The sequence below is a fragment of the Muntiacus reevesi genome, chromosome 1 (genome assembly GCF_963930625.1).
Source record: "Muntiacus reevesi chromosome 1, mMunRee1.1, whole genome shotgun sequence".
NCBI classification, from domain to species: Eukaryota; Metazoa; Chordata; class Mammalia; order Artiodactyla; family Cervidae; genus Muntiacus; species Muntiacus reevesi.
In genome coordinates, this window is record NC_089249.1 from 224,265,054 (window position 1) to 224,285,191 (window position 20,138).

General features: G+C 34.8%; 1 protein-coding gene across 3 annotated transcripts in view; it reads left to right on the forward strand.

Annotated features, from left to right (window-relative positions):
• SEC24A (SEC24 homolog A, COPII coat complex component) overlaps positions 1 to 20,138 on the forward strand; it is a 71,781-nt gene that overhangs the window by 35,903 nt on the left and 15,740 nt on the right. For 2 of the 3 annotated variants that reach the window (XM_065918571.1, XM_065918570.1), the window contains 9 exons: positions 989 to 1,115; positions 2,709 to 2,818; positions 5,975 to 6,087; positions 7,533 to 7,651; positions 11,813 to 11,868; positions 12,961 to 13,167; positions 14,410 to 14,530; positions 14,838 to 14,996; positions 18,303 to 18,476. In XM_065918571.1, the coding sequence (XP_065774643.1) occupies positions 989 to 1,115; positions 2,709 to 2,818; positions 5,975 to 6,087; positions 7,533 to 7,651; positions 11,813 to 11,868; positions 12,961 to 13,167; positions 14,410 to 14,530; positions 14,838 to 14,996; positions 18,303 to 18,476 (1,186 nt within the window). Of the gene's footprint in view, positions 1 to 988; positions 1,116 to 2,708; positions 2,819 to 5,974; positions 6,088 to 7,532; positions 7,652 to 11,812; positions 11,869 to 12,240; positions 12,319 to 12,960; positions 13,168 to 14,409; positions 14,531 to 14,837; positions 14,997 to 18,302; positions 18,477 to 20,138 lie in introns of those variants that run through there. The other variant, XM_065918572.1, reaches the window with a different exon arrangement.

The window sequence follows — 20,138 nt, forward strand, 5'->3', positions numbered from 1 at the left end:
TCAAAAAGATTATTATCAAACACTTTTACAACGAGATAAAATAAACATATTGTTGAAAAACTCAGAGGTACTGAGTAAGATAGATGTACTGAAGAAGATAGGTAAATGAACCATAGTATTTTTTTTAAAAGTTGTAAATTGTTTACCCATTAAAATGCTTTACCTATTCTCCCAGTTCTTCTATTCTTGGAGTAAAGTCTGTTGCTTTGAGAAACTGTTTCCCAAAAGAAGGAGAAAAAAAAAAAAAAAGCCCTTCTACTTTTGTCCTAAGGCTTTGGGACCTTGACATGTGAGCCATGACATGTGACCCAGTCATTTGAGTTGATCAGTTCATAAGTGAAGTGACTTTCTCTTTTTTTTTTGGTGAAATGACTTTCCCATAACCAACCTCCTTTTGGTAATAGGATTGTATTGCCTTTATTGATTTTTGATTTTAAGACTTTAGATCTTTTAATATGTAGGATAAACTTTAAATAGCATAATTGCCAAGTCAAAACATTGAAATATGATTTAAACCATAACTTACTTTGTGATAGTTCTTTTATGAGAACTTAGTAGCCTGTTAATGTAACATGAAGAAACTTCCCAATAATTTAATTGATTTTTTTTTAGAATGATCCTTCACCATTCATCTCAGAAATACATTGTAAATTTACTATGTTGATTTTGCAGTGTAAACTTTTTTCAAATCAATTTTTATTGGAGTATAGTTGCTTTACAGTGTCATGTATGCAATGTAAACTTTTAATGAGAAAATAAAAACTTTTTAAAAGGCAAAATTTAATGAGAATAGTCTTCGGGAAAATCATTAAGGTTTAAAAATCAATGCATGTCAACTACATAATATTTTGTGTGTCAGGTTGGGCACATTTTTTACCCTAGTTTTTCCTCGAAAATTATAATATTGCAGCAGTTGTATGGATTAATTGCTTTACCCTTAGACATGATGATTGCTGTCTTTAATAAATTAGTTGGTTTTTTTTTTCAGCAATTGCCTGTGGTTACCTCTAGTACAATTGTGAGATGCCGTTCATGCAGGACATACATCAACCCTTTTGTCAGCTTTCTTGATCAAAGGAGATGGAAATGTAACTTATGTTACCGAATTAATGATGGTATGTCTTTTTTATTAACATTATTGTATTCTTTGTAGGGAATCAGATAATATAAATGTAAAGTTAAAAAAGCAAAAAAAAAAAACAAACTCCTGTCTTATTTATGTGTAATCCTGCCACTCAGATATAACTTCTTTTCACTTTTTTCCTAGGCATTTATACTTATATATAAATGATTACATATTTCTTAAGCAAAAAAATATGGTAATGTTACTTTGATATCACTTTTTTACATTTATTATATTGGGCATATAATAAATGACATATTTCATGGTATTATTTAAGCCTATAATTTAAGAAATATTTTTATTTAGAAATTGTCCCGTGCCTTTTCTGTAGGGTGACAGAAAATAAGTCCACAGAATAGCTGCCATTAGCTTCATTCACTGCTGTATGAAGGGAGGTGGGCAGTGCTAGAAGGTTAGTTGAATGTAGTTTTTTCAGTAATTGATGAGGAGGAAATAGCCTTCGGTAACTGTTTCACTATTTATATATTGAGAAATATCACCTAACAACATTCTATTAGGATTAGAGAAGGAAAAAGGGCATGCTGATATCCACATTGAAAATTAAGTTTTCAATTTTTCTAAAAATCTGTTTAGAAGGACATTTCATTAAGCATTGGGAAATAAAGGAGCTTCTGATATTTTTGAAAACCACTTTTACTGTTGTATTTTTAGAGTAGAAGAAAACAAGGGTAGAAAAAGAGCATTCTTTTTATGCTATAATAATTCAGAAAATATATGTATGTATAGTGTTCAGTACACCTTTAAAATCTTATGTATATGTGCTTTGGTATATGAAGTTAAATTGTAATAAAAGTTGAAGGCACTTTCATATGCAGCTCAGAGCATTTCATGAGCTATAGTTTACCCTTTAGCATATATTGGGATTTGAATTTTTAAACAGTTACTGAGAAGACAGGTGCAGTGATAATTTAGAAAATATTGGAGCACTAGTGTTTTGTAAGCAGAAGGCAGCTGATATTCCACAGAGGTCTTAATAACTTTTGAAACTCACCATGCCCCATACCCTGATACCCTAAAAATACTTTGACGTATTTTTGCCGTAGCTTTCCAGGGGCAACCAGAGTCTGTAAACAACGTCAAATGTTACTATCCTTGTACCACTGTGAAATTTAAGACAAAGTTTAGTCTTGCGTTTAGGAAAATAATTAGCACTTAATGAGTTTTTATCAGCCTCTTAAAGTGTTTTAGGAAAGCAGCTTTCCAGGAATTAAAGAGAAAAAGGATATTAGAAAATAGGAAAAGTCATAGTACTTGTAATTGTAAAAGCAGAACATACTTAGTGCTGTTCATTATGGAGAGAAATTGAATGGAACTCAAAAATAAAGTATATTTAACCCAGACTTCCCTGTCAGTCCAGTGGTTATTGAGTGGGTTCAATCCCTGATTGGGATCCCACATGCCTCACAGCTTGGCTAAGTTAAAAAAAAAAAAAGTGCATTTAGCTTTTAATATTTAGTTTATATTGAATTATATATGAATCTCTAAATTAAGAAAACAGCCAAATGCAAGCTGTATTAAACGTAATCCTTTCAGTTTTAACAGTGTATGTTGTTAATTCACATAGTTCCTGAAGAATTCATGTACAACCCTTTGACCAGAGTCTATGGAGAACCTCACAGAAGACCTGAAGTTCAAAATGCTACAATTGAGTTTATGGCTCCTTCAGAATACATGGTAAAGTTTCACTTTTTATGTAGCATAAATATTTCATAATACTGGGTTTTAAATATACCATATAGTTTTTTAATGAAATTTTATATTTTTAATTTATAAAAGTTATCCTGTTCATTATAAATATAGTTAATTTGTATATAAGGGTAAGTTTGGAGAGTGAAAGTATATGCGAAGTTCCGTTTATTTCTTGGGTATCCATTCAGAAATCTGCAATAGAATATTGGGATCATACTTACTCTTCTAGGCTTCTGCTATTACAAATAATAATGTGATGTGTATTCTCTTCAAGTACTTATATATACACTTGTGTGAGTATCTGAGGTCTTGCATTTGAAAAGATAATAATTATGCCTAATGTTTGATTAGTACTGTCCATTTGACAAACCACATACATCTCTTTTTTGGTTTCTCTTTCTCTATGCAGTAATTGCCTCTAAGAAAAGGAAATATGAAGATAAGACTTAATACCAACTTTTAATACTTTATTTTAGTGTATTTTTATGGGATAGTCTCTATCTGGTCAGTTGGGGCCATTTTACTATAGAAATTATGAGGACTCAGTCTGTTTTCACCACATGGAAATTTCAGTGTAGAAAACGTTTTTGTGACACTTAAATGGCTGTTACAGCTTTCTTTATGTAAAGCCAAAAAATCAGAAGCATTTATTTTTTTGAATTGGCTTTCCTCCGTTTCTTTACCTCTAGCTTTTGTAAAAATGGCTTCCTTTAAGTTTGGAAACTTGCCTAGGTCTGCAAGAGATGTTGCTTCTTCCAGACTTACTTCTTGGACAGCAGATTCTATGAATTTGGCAAGTGATATGTGCAAAAAAATATAAAAGTATATTATACATCAAGTTCTGAGTGTGATTATTTGATGCTTTTTATTGAATTGAAGACAAATATTTGAGCTTGGAAGTTTAAAATGTACATTTTTCTGCAATTTTTAAAATATACTTGTACATTTTCTGCAAGTATATACAAAATACACTTGTACATTTTTCTGCAAGTTTAAAATATACTTGTGCATTTTTCTGCAACTGGTTGAAATGTGTTGGTTAAATAACCAACTCAAGTTGACTTGATTTGTCATTTTCAGAACTATAATTTCTCTAAATTTTGAAATATGATGAAAGCCTGTGAATCATGAATATATAGGTTACCAACTAACCATAATACCACTCTTTCACCACTCAGGTCCAAAAATTGAACATTGCCAATACTCTCAAAAGGTTTTCTTTTTTAAAAATATTTATTTATTAATTCCTTCCTGAAGTTGCTCATTTGTGTGTCCTACTCTTTGCAACCCCATGTACTGTAGCCTACCAGACTTCTCCGTCCATGGGATTTTTCAGGCAAGAGTACTGGAGTGGGTTGCCATTTCCTTCTTCAGGGGATCTTCCCAACCCAGGGATCAAACCCAGGTCTCCTGCATTGTAGGCAGACGCTTTACCCTCTGAGCCACCAGGGAATCCCATTTATTAATTAGATTGGTGCAAAAGTAATTATGGTTCTGGACCCTGAATTTTAAACCATTTTAACTAGTCTCAACCAGCTCTTTATTAATAAAAATAGGGACCACTGCAACACATTTTTGTCAACAAGAAGTAAGTTTGTTTATGCCTGTAGCATAAAAATCCATGCTTCAGGATTCAGCGAACTCTTAGAAAGCATTTTCTGCATCCTGCAGTGTTTTCCCTGCAGAAAGTTGTCAAGATACTTGAAGGAGTGGTAGTTGGTTGACAAGAAGTCAGGTGAATATGGCAGATGAGGCAAAAATGTTGTGGCCCAATTTGTTCAATTTTTGAGATGTTGATTGTGGGACAGGTGGTTGGGCATTGTCGTGAAGAATTGGGTCCTTTCTGTTGACCAATGCTGGCTGCAGGTATTGCAGTTTTCAGTGTATCTCATCGATTTGCTGAGCATACTTCTCAGATCTAATGGTTTTCTGGGATTCAGAAAGCTGTAGTGGATCAGATTGGCAGCAGACCACTGAACAGTGACCAAGACCCTTTATTTGGTGCAAGTTTGGCTTTGGGAAGCACTTTGGAGCGTCTTATAGGTCCAGCCATTGAACTGATAGTTGCTGGTTGTTGTATACAATCCACTTTTTGTCACAAGTCACAATCCGATTGAGAAATGGTTTGTGTTTGTTGCACGGAATAAGAGAAGATGACACTTCAAAATGACAACCTCTTTGATTTGCGGTCAGCTCATGAGGGCACCCACTTACTGAGCTTTTTCAGCTTTCCAGTTTGCTTCAAATGCCAAATGACCATAGAATGGTTGACATTGAGCTCTTGGGCAACTTCTCGTGTAGTTTTAAGAGGATCAGCTTTGATGATTGCTCTCAGTTGGTTGTGGTCAACTTCCAGTGGTTGGCCACTGTGCCTCTTATCTTCAAGGCTCTCATCTCTTTTGCAAAGCTTCTTGAGCCACTACTGCACTGTTCATTCATTAGAAGTTCCTTGGCCAAAGGCATTGTTGATGTTGTGAGTTGTCTCTGCTGCTTTATGACCATTTTGAATGCCGATAAGAAAATTGCATGAATTCGCTTTTTGTCTAGTAACAATTTCTATAGTCTAAAATGCATACAAAATTAACAAGTAATAATTCATTAGCAAAAAACATAAAGCAAGAAATGCGCATTAAAATGATGTGTATCATAACCGCATTTACTTAAAAAATTTTCCAATATCAAATGGCAAAGTTCAACAATGCAAAACTTTTGGACCAACCTGATATCTGGCTACACCAACTCTTAGTTGCATCATGCAGGCTCTTTTAGTTCTGGCATGTAGGATCTAGTTCCCTGACTGGAAATTGAATCCTGGACCCCTGCATTGAGAGCACAGAGTCATAGCCACTGGACCACCAAGGAGGTCCCCTAAAAGCTTTCTGAATATATGTATTCTCCTTCCTGTCCTAGAAAAAACACTCTTCTGACAGATGACAATCATATTCTCATTTTCCTTTTTCTAAGTATGCATCTGAAAAAAACTTCTTTCTATATTATTTTCTTCATCTATTATTATTATAGGCTCCACTTGATCTGTAAATAATGTTTATTTTATTGTTTTGCTATATGTAGACATGACAAATGGTAAGTTTAAATTAAATCCTGTTAATTGTATTTAATGAGATCCTTTTTCTCCTTCAGTTACGACCACCTCAGCCTCCAGTGTACCTCTTTGTTTTTGATGTGTCTCACAATGCAGTTGAAACTGGATACTTGAATTCAGTTTGCCAGAGTTTGTTAGACAATCTGGATTTGTAAGTATCTTAACTCAGGTTAATTTAGAAACAGTGTTTGTATTAATAAAATGAATAGGTAGTTCCAAAATATATTTAAAAAGCTATGTAATTGTGTTCTAAAAGTCCACTTAAATCCACAGTTAACTTTAGGTCTCCCTTTCTCTGAGAAATACTAGTTTATTTTTAACTTTTTATTATGGAAAAATTTCAAGGATGTGGTAAATAGAAAGAACATAGTGAAGTTCCAGGTACTTAGCCTCAGGTTCAGTATTTTTAGCATTCAACTGTTCTTGCTTCATCTACCCCTGCTTTTTCTCCTAGAGTATTTTAATGCAAATCTCAGTCAGTATATCATTTTACCTAAAAATACGTGGAATTATTTTTAACCCTAACTAAAATATGAGAATCACATCCAACAAAATTAGCAGTAATTCCATAATATGATCATTTTACCTAAAAATAAGTGGAATTATTTTTAACCGTAACTAAAATATGAGAATCACATCAAACAAAATTAGCAGTAATTCCATAATATGATATAATATCCAGTTCAATTTTTGTTCCTGGTTGTCTCAAGAATTTTTTTTATTGTGGGTTTGTTGGGAAAAAAAATCTAAACAGTGTCTACACATAGCATTTGCTGGTCATTAAGCCTCTTAAAACAACTGTACTTTAAATGGCTCTTACATGCTTAGTATAACCCATGAAAGCTAGCATGACCTTTCAGTGTAATGAAATACTCTTGTGCTCTTGTATGGTAAGGAAGAATGTTCAGGAGCAAATCTCATCAGAAATGGACTAACTCCCTCAGCTTGGTTACAGACATTTTTGTTCTTATCGGCATTTGTGTTTTTAATGTTGTAGGTTGTGTATAAGAATTGTTTGTTGATGAGAGGGTTTACTAACTTACCCAAGAATGAAAACTAGTTTGTTTTTCCCCTTGTAAAACTAAGGTCTATATAGTTAAGTTCTTTAAAACGTCTTTTTGCTGATCTTCTTAAATGAACGCATTAAGCAATATAAAAATAAATTTAATCAATTAAAAAAAAAACAGTATGTAAAGCAGTATGTAGATTTATGCAGTATGTAAATTACATTTTAGAGTTGGTATGTGGTAATTTTTTGAAGTCTTTTTTGTAAGTTAAAATCATCTACAGACTTTTGTATATACTTTCTGTTGTTTTTTATATGTCATTTCCTAAGTGATTAATATAGCTTTATAAAGGTATAATGAGTTTTGGATTGCTGTATTATTGCTTGGTTTTGTTGGTTATTTGGGTTATGTGTAGTGTTTTCTTTTGAGTAGTATATGTTTCGATGGTGATTAAACACTGCACCGATTAAAAACATTTATGTTGGGACATTTTCCACAGGACAGAAGCAAATGTTTGTATGTAACTCTTTGCAGATATTTTAGGTATAATATAAAACTTTATAAAATATTCTTCTGAATTTGTTTTTAGGCTTCCTGGCAACACCAGGACAAAAATTGGCTTCATAACATTTGATAGTACAATCCACTTCTACAGTCTTCAAGAAGGTCTCTCTCAACCTCAGATGCTAATAGTTTCAGATATTGAAGGTATATATTATATGCTTAAATTAATGAACTGAGGAAATTTTAGTTTTAGAAATATTTCATGATTGTCCAGCCAATTCAGATCACTTGCTATGATTCTACTATATTGAGGAAAACTTTGAGTATATAGTGACAAGATTTTTGAACTTGTGAGAGTTCTTCAGTCAAAGCTCTTATTTTATAGAAGAGGAAACAGAGTTATGGAGGTAAAGTGAATTCTGAACAAGGCAACAAAAGCAAGTTAATGTTAAATCTCATTCAGGAAGTATCTGAGGATAGACATAGGCCAATGGAACAGAATAGAAGCCCAGAAATAAGCCTTCACATATATGGTAACTTTATTTTTGATAATGATACCAAGACCATTCAATGGGGAAGAGACAGTCTTTTTAACAAATGGTTCAGAGAAAACTGAGCATGCAAAAGAATGAAGTTAGACCCTTATCTTCAACCATATTTAAAAAAAAAATTAACTCAGTGGATCAAAGACCTAAACTTAAGAACTGAAACTATAAGAAAACAGTGGGAAAAAAAAAAAAGAAAACAGTGGAAAATCTTCATGACATTAGGTTTGACAGTGATTTCCTGGATATGACACTAAAAGCAGAAGCAACAAAAGAAAAAAGTAAATAAATTGGACTTGATCACTGTTAAAAACTTTTGTACATAAAGAAAACTATCAAGACAGTAAAAAGAAGTAGAGAAGTACAGAGAAAACACATGTATATGCAAATTTTACATAAGATAAAGGATTAATAAAAGAGCTACTAATGGCTCAGACGGTGAAGAATCCACCTGCAATGCAGGAGATCCAGGTTCAGTCCCTTGGTTGGGAAGATCTCCAGGTATTCTTGCCTGGAGAATTCCATGGACAGAGGAACCTGGTGGACTACAATCCATGGGGTCGCAAAGAGCTGGACATGACTGAGTGACTAACAGGCATACATACAACTCAGCAGTAAATAAACCACAACTCAAAAATGGACAAAGAACTTGAATAGACAGTTCTCCAAAGAAGATGTACAAATGGTCAATAAACATACGAAAAAATGCTCAACATCATTAGTCATTAGAGAAATGCAAATCAAAATCACAATGAGATACCACTTGACATCCATTAGAATGGTTATTATTTTTAGAAATGGAAAATAACAAGGACTGGTAAGGATGTGGAAACTTTGGAATTGTATATTGCTGGTAGGAAAGTAAAATGGTTCAGTGCTATGGAAAACAATTTGTACACTTAAAAATGGTTAAGGTGAGGATTTTCCTGGTTGTCCGGTTGTTAAGAATCCATCTGCTAATGCAGGGGACACTGGTCCAGGAAGTTAACGCTTGCCATGGGGCAGCTAAGCCCATGTGCCACAACTACTGAGCCCGCTGAGCCACTGCTACTGAAGCTCGAGTGCTCTAGAGCTTCTGCTCTACAACAGGAAAAGCCTCTGCAGTGAGAAGCCCGGGCACCACGATAGAGAGTAACCCTGACTTATGGCAGCCAGAGAAAGCCTGTGCAGCCAAAAAAAAAAAAATAAATGAATGAAAATTTGAAAAAGAATGGCAAAATTTTTTTATGGTTATGGTGATAAGCTTTGCATATTATATGTGTTTATCACAGTTTAAAAAATTAACTCCAAATGGATCATAAATCTGAATATGAGACTGAAACTATAAAACTGTTAGAAAAAAGCATAGAAGTGTGTGACCTTGAATTAGGCAGTGATTTCTTAGATAAAACACCAAAAGCACAAACGACAAAAGAGAAAATAGGTAAGTTGGGCTTCTTAAAAATTAAAACCTTGGGTAAACAACAAGGTCCTACTGTGTAGCACAAGGAACTGTATTTAATATTCTATGATAAACCATAATGGGAAAGAATACATATTTGTATAACTGAGTCACTTTGCTGTACAGCAGAAATCAGCACAGCAATGGAAATCAACTGTACGTCAATAAAATAAAAAAATGAAAATGTTTTTAAAAACTAAAGCTTTTTGTGTTTCAAAGGATACCTTCATGAAAGTGACGACACCCACAGAATGAGAAAAAATATTTGAAAGTCATATATCTGATCAAAATATATATCTAGATCATGCAAGGAATTTCTACAGCTTAATAAAATGGCAACCTAATTAAAAAGTGGGCAAAGGATTTCAATAGCCTTGTCTCTATGGTACACCATATTCAACATTCTGTCTATGCAGTTGGCTGATAAGCCCTTGAAAAGATGCTCATATCATGAGTTACCAGGGAAATGCAAATGAAAACCACAAAGAAATGCCATATCAGAGCAGTTAAAAAGAAATCTCAAAACCAGAATTTTCTGCTGCTCTGAGCATGTCTGGATAACTGGTTAAATTCCATGAGTATTGGTTTGGGGATTACAAATAAATATTAATAAATAGGTAAGTTCACAACTATAAAATCTGTGAATTATGAGAATTGGCTGTACATCTTTAAAATGCAATAGATTAATAGAGTCCCCCTTCTGTCCTGGTTGTTCCAGATCTCACAACAGAGCAGCCAAGTCAGTCTTTCCCCTTTCTCTTATCTATTCATGTTTCTCCAAATACTTACTTGGCATAAAATAAAATCACAGAACAGGTGATTTTAATAATGGGCCAAGTTGTGAATTTACTGATATGGTTCAACCTCTCAATTTTATACATAAGCTGATGAATATCCCTTGCTGGGTGTCACATAGCAAACATTTTTTTAAAGGACAGTAGCAAGTTTTTTCAAGGATGTGTAGAAAGTAGAGCCTTCATTCACTAGTAGTAGGAATGGAAGATAGTGCCACCATTAGGGAAAATATTTTGTCAGTTCCTCTAGAAGTTAAACATAGAGTTAACCATATAACCCAGCATTTTTACTTAATAGGAAAGCAACTATACTTCAATTTATTTTAATTGTTAACATGAATTATTAAAAATAAAACAGTACAGTACATGTCTACCCAAGAATATGTACATGAATGTTTTTTGACAACTCAGCCAAGAAGTGGAAACAACCCAACATAAACAAAATGTAGGATATCCATATACAACATGGATGAATCTTGAAAATGTTAGGCTAAGAGGAAGAAGCCAGTCACAGAGGATCTCATAGTGTGGCTCCGTTGTTATAAAATGTCTAGAACAGGCCAGTTCAGAGACCAGAAGACTAGAGGCTGCCTAGAGCTGTGGGAGTTGGTAGGGAAGTGAGGAGGGACTGCTAATCAGTGTGGGGTTCCCTTTTGCCAGGGTGAAAAGTATCTAGAATTAGATAGTGGTGACAGTTGTACAACTCTGTGCGTACAGATCACTGAAGTGTACCTTCTGCACAGGTAAATTTCATGGTGTGTGGATTATATTTAAAACTTTTATTAAAATCTTAAAGATAAAAGGGACGAAATCTAAAGAGTAGATTTTTTTATATGATAGTTAAATATCTAATGTTTCAAATTATCTGTTGGTATTATTTTTATAAGAATTATGGTGAGCCTTATTTTTGTAATTTTGTAATGAAAAACAGTACAAAAATGTAAAAAGTGAGACCCCCTCAAAGTACTCCATCACCACCCACATTTTCCTTCCAGTTTGCTTCCTTTCAGAAAATAGTATTTACTACATAAGAAGGAATAAATTTGAATACTGAAAAACTCCTCTGATGTGTCCATTTAGCATACCTTGCGATTTACTTGATTTTATAGCCCTAAGTTGGACAGTAGCCTTCTTTGTGAGAAAGTATCCACTTTATGAATGACACAGTTGTTAGTGGGCTGTGTTACTTCTATTTCAAGACAGAATTTTTGTGTGTCTTCTTAGTCAAGATTTTTTTTTTTTTTATGCCAGGAGTGTTTCTTTGACTGCTTTTGGGGCTAACCAGGAATTCTAAGGAAGGATTCTAAATTGTCTTTAATCTAAGAAGCAGAGTACTTGTACAAAGGTTACAGAGTGCTTGTGGATCTCTATTTTCTGAGAGACTATTTACCTTTTACATGACAGATAAGTTACAATGGAAACCTAAATCAGTGCTGTTCTGGTAACTCTTTGAGCATAGGTAGACATTGCTGTGAAAGTAGAGCTTTTCTCTAAGTGCGGGGGTGGTTAATTACATCAGTGTTATATATCTAGAACATCTGTGACAGTTGTTTTGTTTAAAAGAAATATTTATTTATCTTTTCAGATGTTTTTATACCTATGCCGGAGAATTTATTAGTAAATTTAAATGAAAGTAAAGAGGTAAGGGACACTTTCCTATCTGACACGTTTGATTGAAATGTTGAAGGAATGTATTTTTAAAATGAACTTTATGTAGAATTTTGCTTCTTTCTGTGGCATTTCTAGGATGTGTAGCATTTTATATTTGCAATTAGTTAAAATTCATCAGATGAACAGCTTTTGAGTTTGCCCTTAAACTGATTGCTTTTAAGTTTAATGTATCAGTTTGTAACAGGGTAGAAGATAAGTCTGTTCCATAAAGCAGGATAAGATGCAGGAAACTTGCCTGGCCAGCCATTTGGGAAACTGGGAGGGTTGCTGAGATAAGCGTCTGGTCACTACGTAGAAGCACTTTAGGCTGCTTTCAGTGCCCTTTGCTTTTCTGATTCACAGAGTGTCATTGAGGTCAGTTCAGAAGAAACTCTTATTACCTGCCTGGAAATTGCCATGACATAATACAGTGAGAGGTGAACAGAATGTGTCTGAAGGGGGGATGTTGTCTACCCTGTACATGCATATATGCCATAGGGGTAACATTTTAACTAGCAAGTCTATGGTCTCAGCTGTTGGCAATGGTGACTTTGCCATAGTGCAAAGTATTTTTTCCCATTAACTCTCTTTATTTGTACAACCTAACCTGAAGAGGTAGTTGTTTTTTGTTTTGTTTTTCTTTTGTAGTAATATCACTAGTTGGCAAATTTACTGGCTACCTTAGATTTTGCTATAGGGAAGAGTTAAATACACTTTGGAACTGAAAAGAATAAAGTGTATAGAGGTGATTGAGAAGGCCATATTTCATGGCATTTAAATATGTCAAATCTCTAAACTGTGATGGTTCTTTTGGATATATTTTGGACTTATAGTCTTGCTGGACTACTGCATGTGCAAGAACTGTAAGGCCCCAATTTTGATTTGTCTTGCTTGCCAATTTATAATGTTGACTTAAAATGGCTTTCTTGTCATTTGACCAACTTCATTGTTTACTGTACTGTCTGTAGATTCTCTGACCATCATCATGACTCAATGTCCTGTCTATTGTATTACTTACTGACTTACTGTGAAAAAAATTTTTTTATTGTAACACTCTTGAGTTTTCTTGCTTTATTTCACAAGCTTGTCCAAGATTTACTGAAAACTTTGCCGCAAATGTTCACCAAGACCTTGGAGACTCAGAGTGCCTTGGGTCCAGCTCTTCAGGCTGCCTTTAAGTTGATGTCCCCAACTGGTGGTCGCATGTCTGTTTTTCAAACACAACTCCCAACTCTTGGAGTGGGAGCCCTGAAACCTCGAGAGGAACCCAACCAAAGATCATCTGCTAAGGTTAGAAAGTCATCAAGTGTATGATAAAATTTATGCTGGTGTTTTGTCCCTTTGACTATAGAGATTATTTTAAATTTATTTTTAAGTTACAGGGAATATAAGGAAATGGATAATCATTTCTCTTTTATGTAGTCATTTCTATTTCATTATTTTCTATCTGATTCACTCTTACCTTATGTTAGATCTTTAGCAGACCACTAGCAAATTTGCTTGTAGCTTCCCAGGTGGCTCAGCAGTAAAAGAATCTGCCTGCCAATGCAGGAGATGTGGCTTCAGTGTGGGTCAGGGAGATCCCCTAGAGAAGGAATGGCAGCCCACTCCAGTATTCCTGTCTGGGAATTCCTATGGATAGAGGAGCCGTGTGGGCTACGGTCCACGGGGTCACAAAGAGTTGGACACGATTTAGCAACTAAGTAGCAGCAGCAATGCCACCTGCCTTTGATGAGAAAGTCAGGGAAACTAAGAATATGCTTGCTAGGGACAAAGTAGAACCTGAGTGATGAGTAAAATTAGTCATGTTGGTTATGTTGATTGTCCTGAATTGTTTTTGAGCACCTTGTGTGTATAAACTTATTTTAAGATACATATTTCTCAAAAGATAATGAGAATGTGGCCATATACTATAATGATTAAAGGTGTCAGCTTTGGAATAAGTCTGCCTAAGTTTCACTGCTTTTTAAATGTGTGAGCTTGAATAGTTACTTAATTACTTAAGTAACTCTGTTTCCTTATATTTATAAAGTGAAAGTATCAATCGTACTTATCTCTTATGATAGATGAAAAGTATTACATATGAATTGTTTAGAAGTTCCAGCATTAAGCATTTAAAAGAGTATCAAAATAAGTATAATAGGTATATTCCTTTTTAAAAGTAAAGCAAAATAGAAAATTCTTAAGCAGGACATGTTTCTTACTGAAAAAAAGAGAAAATATTACAAAACATAAAGGTTCAAAGATAATTGTTAACCCTCTGTATATATGGTGTGTGTGTGTGTGCTCAGTCACTCAGTTGTGTCCAACTCTTTGCAACTGCATGGACAGTAGCACACCAGGCTCTTTTGTCATGGGATTTTCCCAGCAAGAGTACTGGAGTGGGTTGCCATTTCCTCCTCCAGGGGATCTTCCTGATGCAGGGCTTGAACCTGCATCTCTAGTGTCATCTCAGTGGTATATATGAACTGGTATATAAATTTTATGACAACTTAATGATTTAAAATTTTTTCTCTTTGTAATTATTAATAGGAAATTCACTTGACACCATCAACTGACTTCTATAAGAAATTAGCCTTGGACTGTTCTGGTCAGCAGGTAGCTGTTGACTTATTCCTTCTCAGTGGACAGTATTCTGATTTGGCTTCTCTGGGTAAGTTCTTCCTAGTGATTATTTTTCTCAGCTGAAAGTCAAAATGGTATTTTTATGATGATATAGATGACAAAGTGAAGGAATTCTTATTCCCTTGGGAAGTCAGTTTAGTTTATAATTAACCTTGTAGTCTTCTTCTCTGAACATTTATAATAGAGAAATGTCTATATTACTATTTAAAGGAATGAATTCTTTTTTGACAATGTCTTGGAAGGTAAAGAAAGGTCAATTCAAATGCTTGTAGTTATTTTGTGTTAGTAATAGTAGGTGATGGTAGAATTTAAAAGGAGTATATGTTCTCTTTCAGGTTGCATTTCTCGGTATTCAGCAGGTAGTGTCTATTATTATCCCTCTTACCACCATCAACACAACCCAGTCCAAGTACAGAAATTGCAGAAGGAACTACAGAGATACCTCACTCGGAAGATTGGCTTTGAGGCAGTCATGAGGATTCGGTGTACCAAAGGTGGGGACACTTTTTTTTTTTTTTTTAACATTTATGAAGGCATAAATGGAGTTTTGTTTTAAATCTTCTTTATTTATTTTTGGCTGTTCTGGGTCTTTATTGCTGCACTTGGGCTTTCTTTGATTGTGGCAAGCAGGGGTTACTCCTTGTTGCAGTGCGCGAGCTTCTCAGTGCTGTGGCTTCTCTTGTTGCCGAGTACAGGCTCTAGGTGCCAAGGGCTTCAGTAGTTGCGGCTTGCAGGCTTCAGTAGTACGCGGCTTGCGTACTTGCAGGCTCAGTAGTTATGGCTCACGGGCTTAGCTGCTTCATGGCATGTTGGGTCTTCCCAGCCCAGGAGTTGAACTGGTATCCCCTGCATTTGCAAATGAATTCTTAATCACGGGACTACCAGGGAAGTCCATCCTTTTTCATTTTCTTAATGGTACCCTTTGAGGCACAATTATTTTTAATTTTGGTGATGTCCCATTTATCATCTTTTTTAATTTTTTATTTGTACTTTTGGTATCATAGGTAGCTCAGTTCGTAAAGAATCCACCTGCCATGCAGGAGACCCTGGTTCGATTCTTAGGAATCTGGAAAGATCTTCCTGGAAGGGATAGGCTACCCTTACTCCAATATTCTTGGCCTTCCCTGGTGGCTCAGCTGGTAAAGAATCCACCGGCAGTTGGGAGATTGGTTTCAATCCCTGGGTTGGGAAGATCCCCTGGAGAAGGGAATGGCTACCCACCACAGTATTCTGGCCTGGAGAATTCCATGGACTGTGTAGTCCATGGGGTCACAAAGAGTCAGTCATGATTGAGCGACTTTCACTTTCACATCAACCACTGACTGCTTAATCCAAAGTCATGAACATTTATTCATATGTTGTCTTCTAAGATTTTTATAGTTATAATTTTTATATTTAAGTCCTTGGTTTATTTTTAGTTAATTTTTGTTTTTGATGAGGTAGGTGTTTGACTTCATACTTTTGCATGTGGATATAGTTGTCCCAGCACCATTTATTAAAAAATACTGTTCTCTCCCTATTGAATTGTCTTGTCCTCTATGTCCCTTTGTTGAAAATTAGTTAACCATAAATGTGAGGGTTTGTTTCTGGAGACTGAATTTTATTCTTTTAATCTATATGTCTGTCTTATGCAAGTACCAAACTTTCTTGACTATTGTGACTTTGTAGTAAGTTTGAAATTAGGAAGTATGAGTCCTCTCACGTTTTTCTTCTTTACCAGAATTATTGTGATATTCTGGGTTCCTTGCATTTTCATATGATTCTTAGTTTCATCTTGTCAGTTTCTGCAAACAAGTCAGCTGGTATTTGATAGGGCTTTCATTTAATAGGTAGATAAATTGGAGGGAAGAAGAACTAAAGAGCCTCTTGATGAAAGTGAAAGAGGAGAGTGAAAAAATTGGCTTAAAGCTCAACATTCAGAAAACTAAGATCATGGTATCCAGTCCCATCACTTCATGGCAAATAGATGGGGAAACAGTGGAAACAGTGGCTGACTTTATTTTGGGGGGCTCCAAAATCACTGCATATGGTGATTGCAGCCATGAAATTAAAAGACGCTTACTCTTGGAAGGAAAGTTATGACCAACCTAGATAGCATATTAAAAAGCAGAGACATTACTTTGTCAACAAAGGTCTGTCTAGTCAGGGCTATGGTTTTTCCCATAGTCATGTATGGATGTGAGAGTTGAACTATAAAGAAAGCTAAGTGCTGAAGAATTGATGCTTTTGAACTGTGGTGTTGAATTCATTTAAGAAGTTATCTTTTATCCCATCCTCATTCTTACTAACTACTGTGTATTATTTAATATGATTGTTTCCAGTGTCAGGGTGTGGGTTTTCCCCATACTACCAAGCAATTAACTCAGTTCTGACATTGCTTACCTAGAGATATCATCAGATCCCACAGATTAATTGTTCAGTCTCACAGGACTGCCTCCTCACACACCACACCACTACATTTCAGAAGCCAGTTGTGAGTCCAATTTGTTACTTCTGCTTCTGGCTATAGATTGGAGGTTCCAGCAAATCCCTCCTTTGGTTGAGATTATTGGCTAGAGTGACTTATAGAACTCAGAAGAAACATTGTACTTACTAGATTATCAGTTTATTTTATTTAATTTTTAAAAATTCATTTATTTAAATTGGAGGCTAATTACTTTACAATATTGTAGTGGTTTTTGCCATACATTGACATGAATCAGCCATGGGTGTACATGTGTTCCTCATTCTGAACCCCCCTCCCACCTCCCTCCCCATCCCATCCCTCAGGGTCATCCCAGTGCACCAGCCCTTAGCACCCTGCCTCATGCATCGAACCTGGACTGGCAATCTGTTTCACATATTAAAATATACATGTTTCAATGCTCTTCTCTCAAATCATCCCACTCTCACCTTCTCCCACAGAGTCCCAAAGACTGTTCTTTACATCTGTGTCTCTTTTGCTGTCTCGCATATAGGGTCATTGTTACCATCTTTCTAAATTCCATATATATGCATTAATATACTGTGTTGGTGTTTTTCTTTCTGGTTTACTTCACTTTGTATATTTTATTTTATTTTATTTTTTGAGTTTTCTGTGTTTGTATTATTTATTTATTTTTAAAATTTAAATTATTTATTTATTTTACTTCACAGCATTGTATTGGTTTTTCACTTTGTATAATAGGCTCCAGTTTCATCCACCTCATTAGAACTGATTCAAATGCATTCTTTTTAATAGCTGAGTAAAGATTACCAGTTTATTTTAAAAGGATATAACTCAACAACAAAAAAAGAGACAAGATATGAGGAAAGGAAAAGGGTGTGGAGTCCTGGAGTTTCTGGAGCTTGCTTCCTCTGTCTGAGAGCTTCATTCTCCCCAAGTTTCCATGTATTCACAATCCCAAAGCTCTCGTAAGGACTCTGTCCTTTTGGGTTTTATGGGGCTTTATTACATAGTCAAGACTGATTAAGTCACTCTCAAGCACTTCTCTCCTCCCTGTAGGTACTGAGTGGGGTGGGGGTGGGGGTAATGTCAGACTGAAAGTTCTAACCCTCTGTAATCAAATGGTTGAATACTCTGGTAGCCAGCCCCCATCATTAGTTTCTTTCCATCCTAGTTCCTTTCCAGAAGTCACCTAGTTAACATAGTAAAAGACAACTTTATAACCCTCAACACTTAGGGAATTCTAAGGGTTTTAGAAGCTGTGTGCCTGGAATGGGTGAAGACTGAGTATTTATCTTTTTATAAACTACAGTATCACATCTAAACTTTATATGTAGGTGTATGTAAATCATTTTGATGCCTTTTTCTTTTCTAGGTCTTTCCATTCATACTTTCCATGGGAACTTCTTTGTTCGGTCAACAGACTTACTGTCTTTGCCCAATGTAAACCCAGATGCCGGCTATGCAGTACAGATGTCAGTGGAAGAGAGTCTTACTGACACTCAATTGGTTTCCTTTCAGTCAGCACTCTTGTATACATCCAGCAAAGGTAAGCTTTTCTGTTTGTTTCATTATAGCAAAAAACACATAACATGAGATCTATCTTCTTAACAAAATTATGTCTAAAATACAGTGTTGTTAACTAGAAGCACAATGATGGAGCAAAGGTAAGATTTTTGAATTGGCTTGTGATAAAAGCCATGTCTATGGCTTGTGATAAAATCCATCTTCTTTGGAAAAAATTACTGTTTCTGTTAAGTCAAAAAAGTGATCTTAATCTTAAGAGGCTTTCTGTTATTTTTGATAAAGCTAAGATATTTGGTGTTTAATTTTTTAAGCATTGTATTTAACAGATATTTATTAAGAGTCTACTTAGTGTCTGAAATATGTTATGGTAACACAACAATCAAACTGAATTAAAACCCTTTTTCTCATAGCCCTTATTCTAGTAGGGGAGACAAACAATAAAAAGGATACATCAGTAAAATAATAATATGTTATATAGTGACATTAGTTAATGAGAAACAGAAATCTGGTAAAGGGTTTAAAAGGTGCTGAGGGGTGATGGTCTTTTAAGATAGGGTTTCCAGGAAAGGTCTCACAGAGGTTGACATTTGAGTTGAATTTTGAAGGCATTCAAATGCAAGATAAACAGTTTTTAAGGGTATAATTTGTTTAGTACTAATTAATTTATAATATATTTTGTCCAAAAGATGATGTGAAGGCTGGTTAAATTTATTTTTATTATTTTAAAGATTCACAGCTCTCACCGTAATTCTGTTTTGTCTCCTTAAAAACAGTTTTGAAAAGTATTAATTGTGCTGTGTCTACTGATTTTTACCACCCTGCCATAATCTATAAAAAGTGTATAATAGATATTTTACTGAAAACTATTAGTATTAGAGAAGTCCACTTTTTATACTATGATTATAATAACATTGCATACCATAAATGTAAAAGTAAGATAGATTTCTGAATCTAGATATTATTTTTTATTTGACAGAATAATTCCCAGTCCTTTTTCTCATTGATTTTTCTTAACCTATTAAAAAAAAACAAACCCTAATATATAATTGAACTAGGTAAAATCTACCATTTTAATGTATAGTTCCACAAATTACTTTTATTTTATTCATTTATTTATTTTTATTTATTTATTTTTAATTTATTTATTTTAAAATACCTGCCTATAAAAAAAAAAAAAAAAGAAAAACCTGCCTATGACCAGTGCATTCTCTTGGCAAAACTCTATTAGCCTTTGCCCTGCTTCATTCTATACTCCAAGGCCAAGTTTGCCTGTTACTCCAGGTCTCTCTTGATTTCCTACTTTTGCATTCCAGTCCCCTGTAATAAAAAGGACATCTTTTTTGGGTGTTAGTTCTAAAAGGTCTTGTAGGTCTTCATAGAACCATTCAACTTCAGCTTCTTCAGCGTTACTGGTCAGGGCATAGGCTTGGATTACTATGATATTGAATGGTTTGCCTTGGAAACGAACAGAGATCATTCTATCATTTTTCAGATTGCATCCAAGTACTGCATTTTGAACTCTTCCGTTGACTGTGATGGCTACTCCATTTCTCCTAAGGGATTCCTGCCCATAGTAGTAGATATAATGGTCATCTGAGTTACATTCACCCACTCCAGTCCGTCTTAGTTCACTGATCCCTAGAATGTTGATGTTTGCTCTTGCCATCTCCTGTTTGAGCACTTC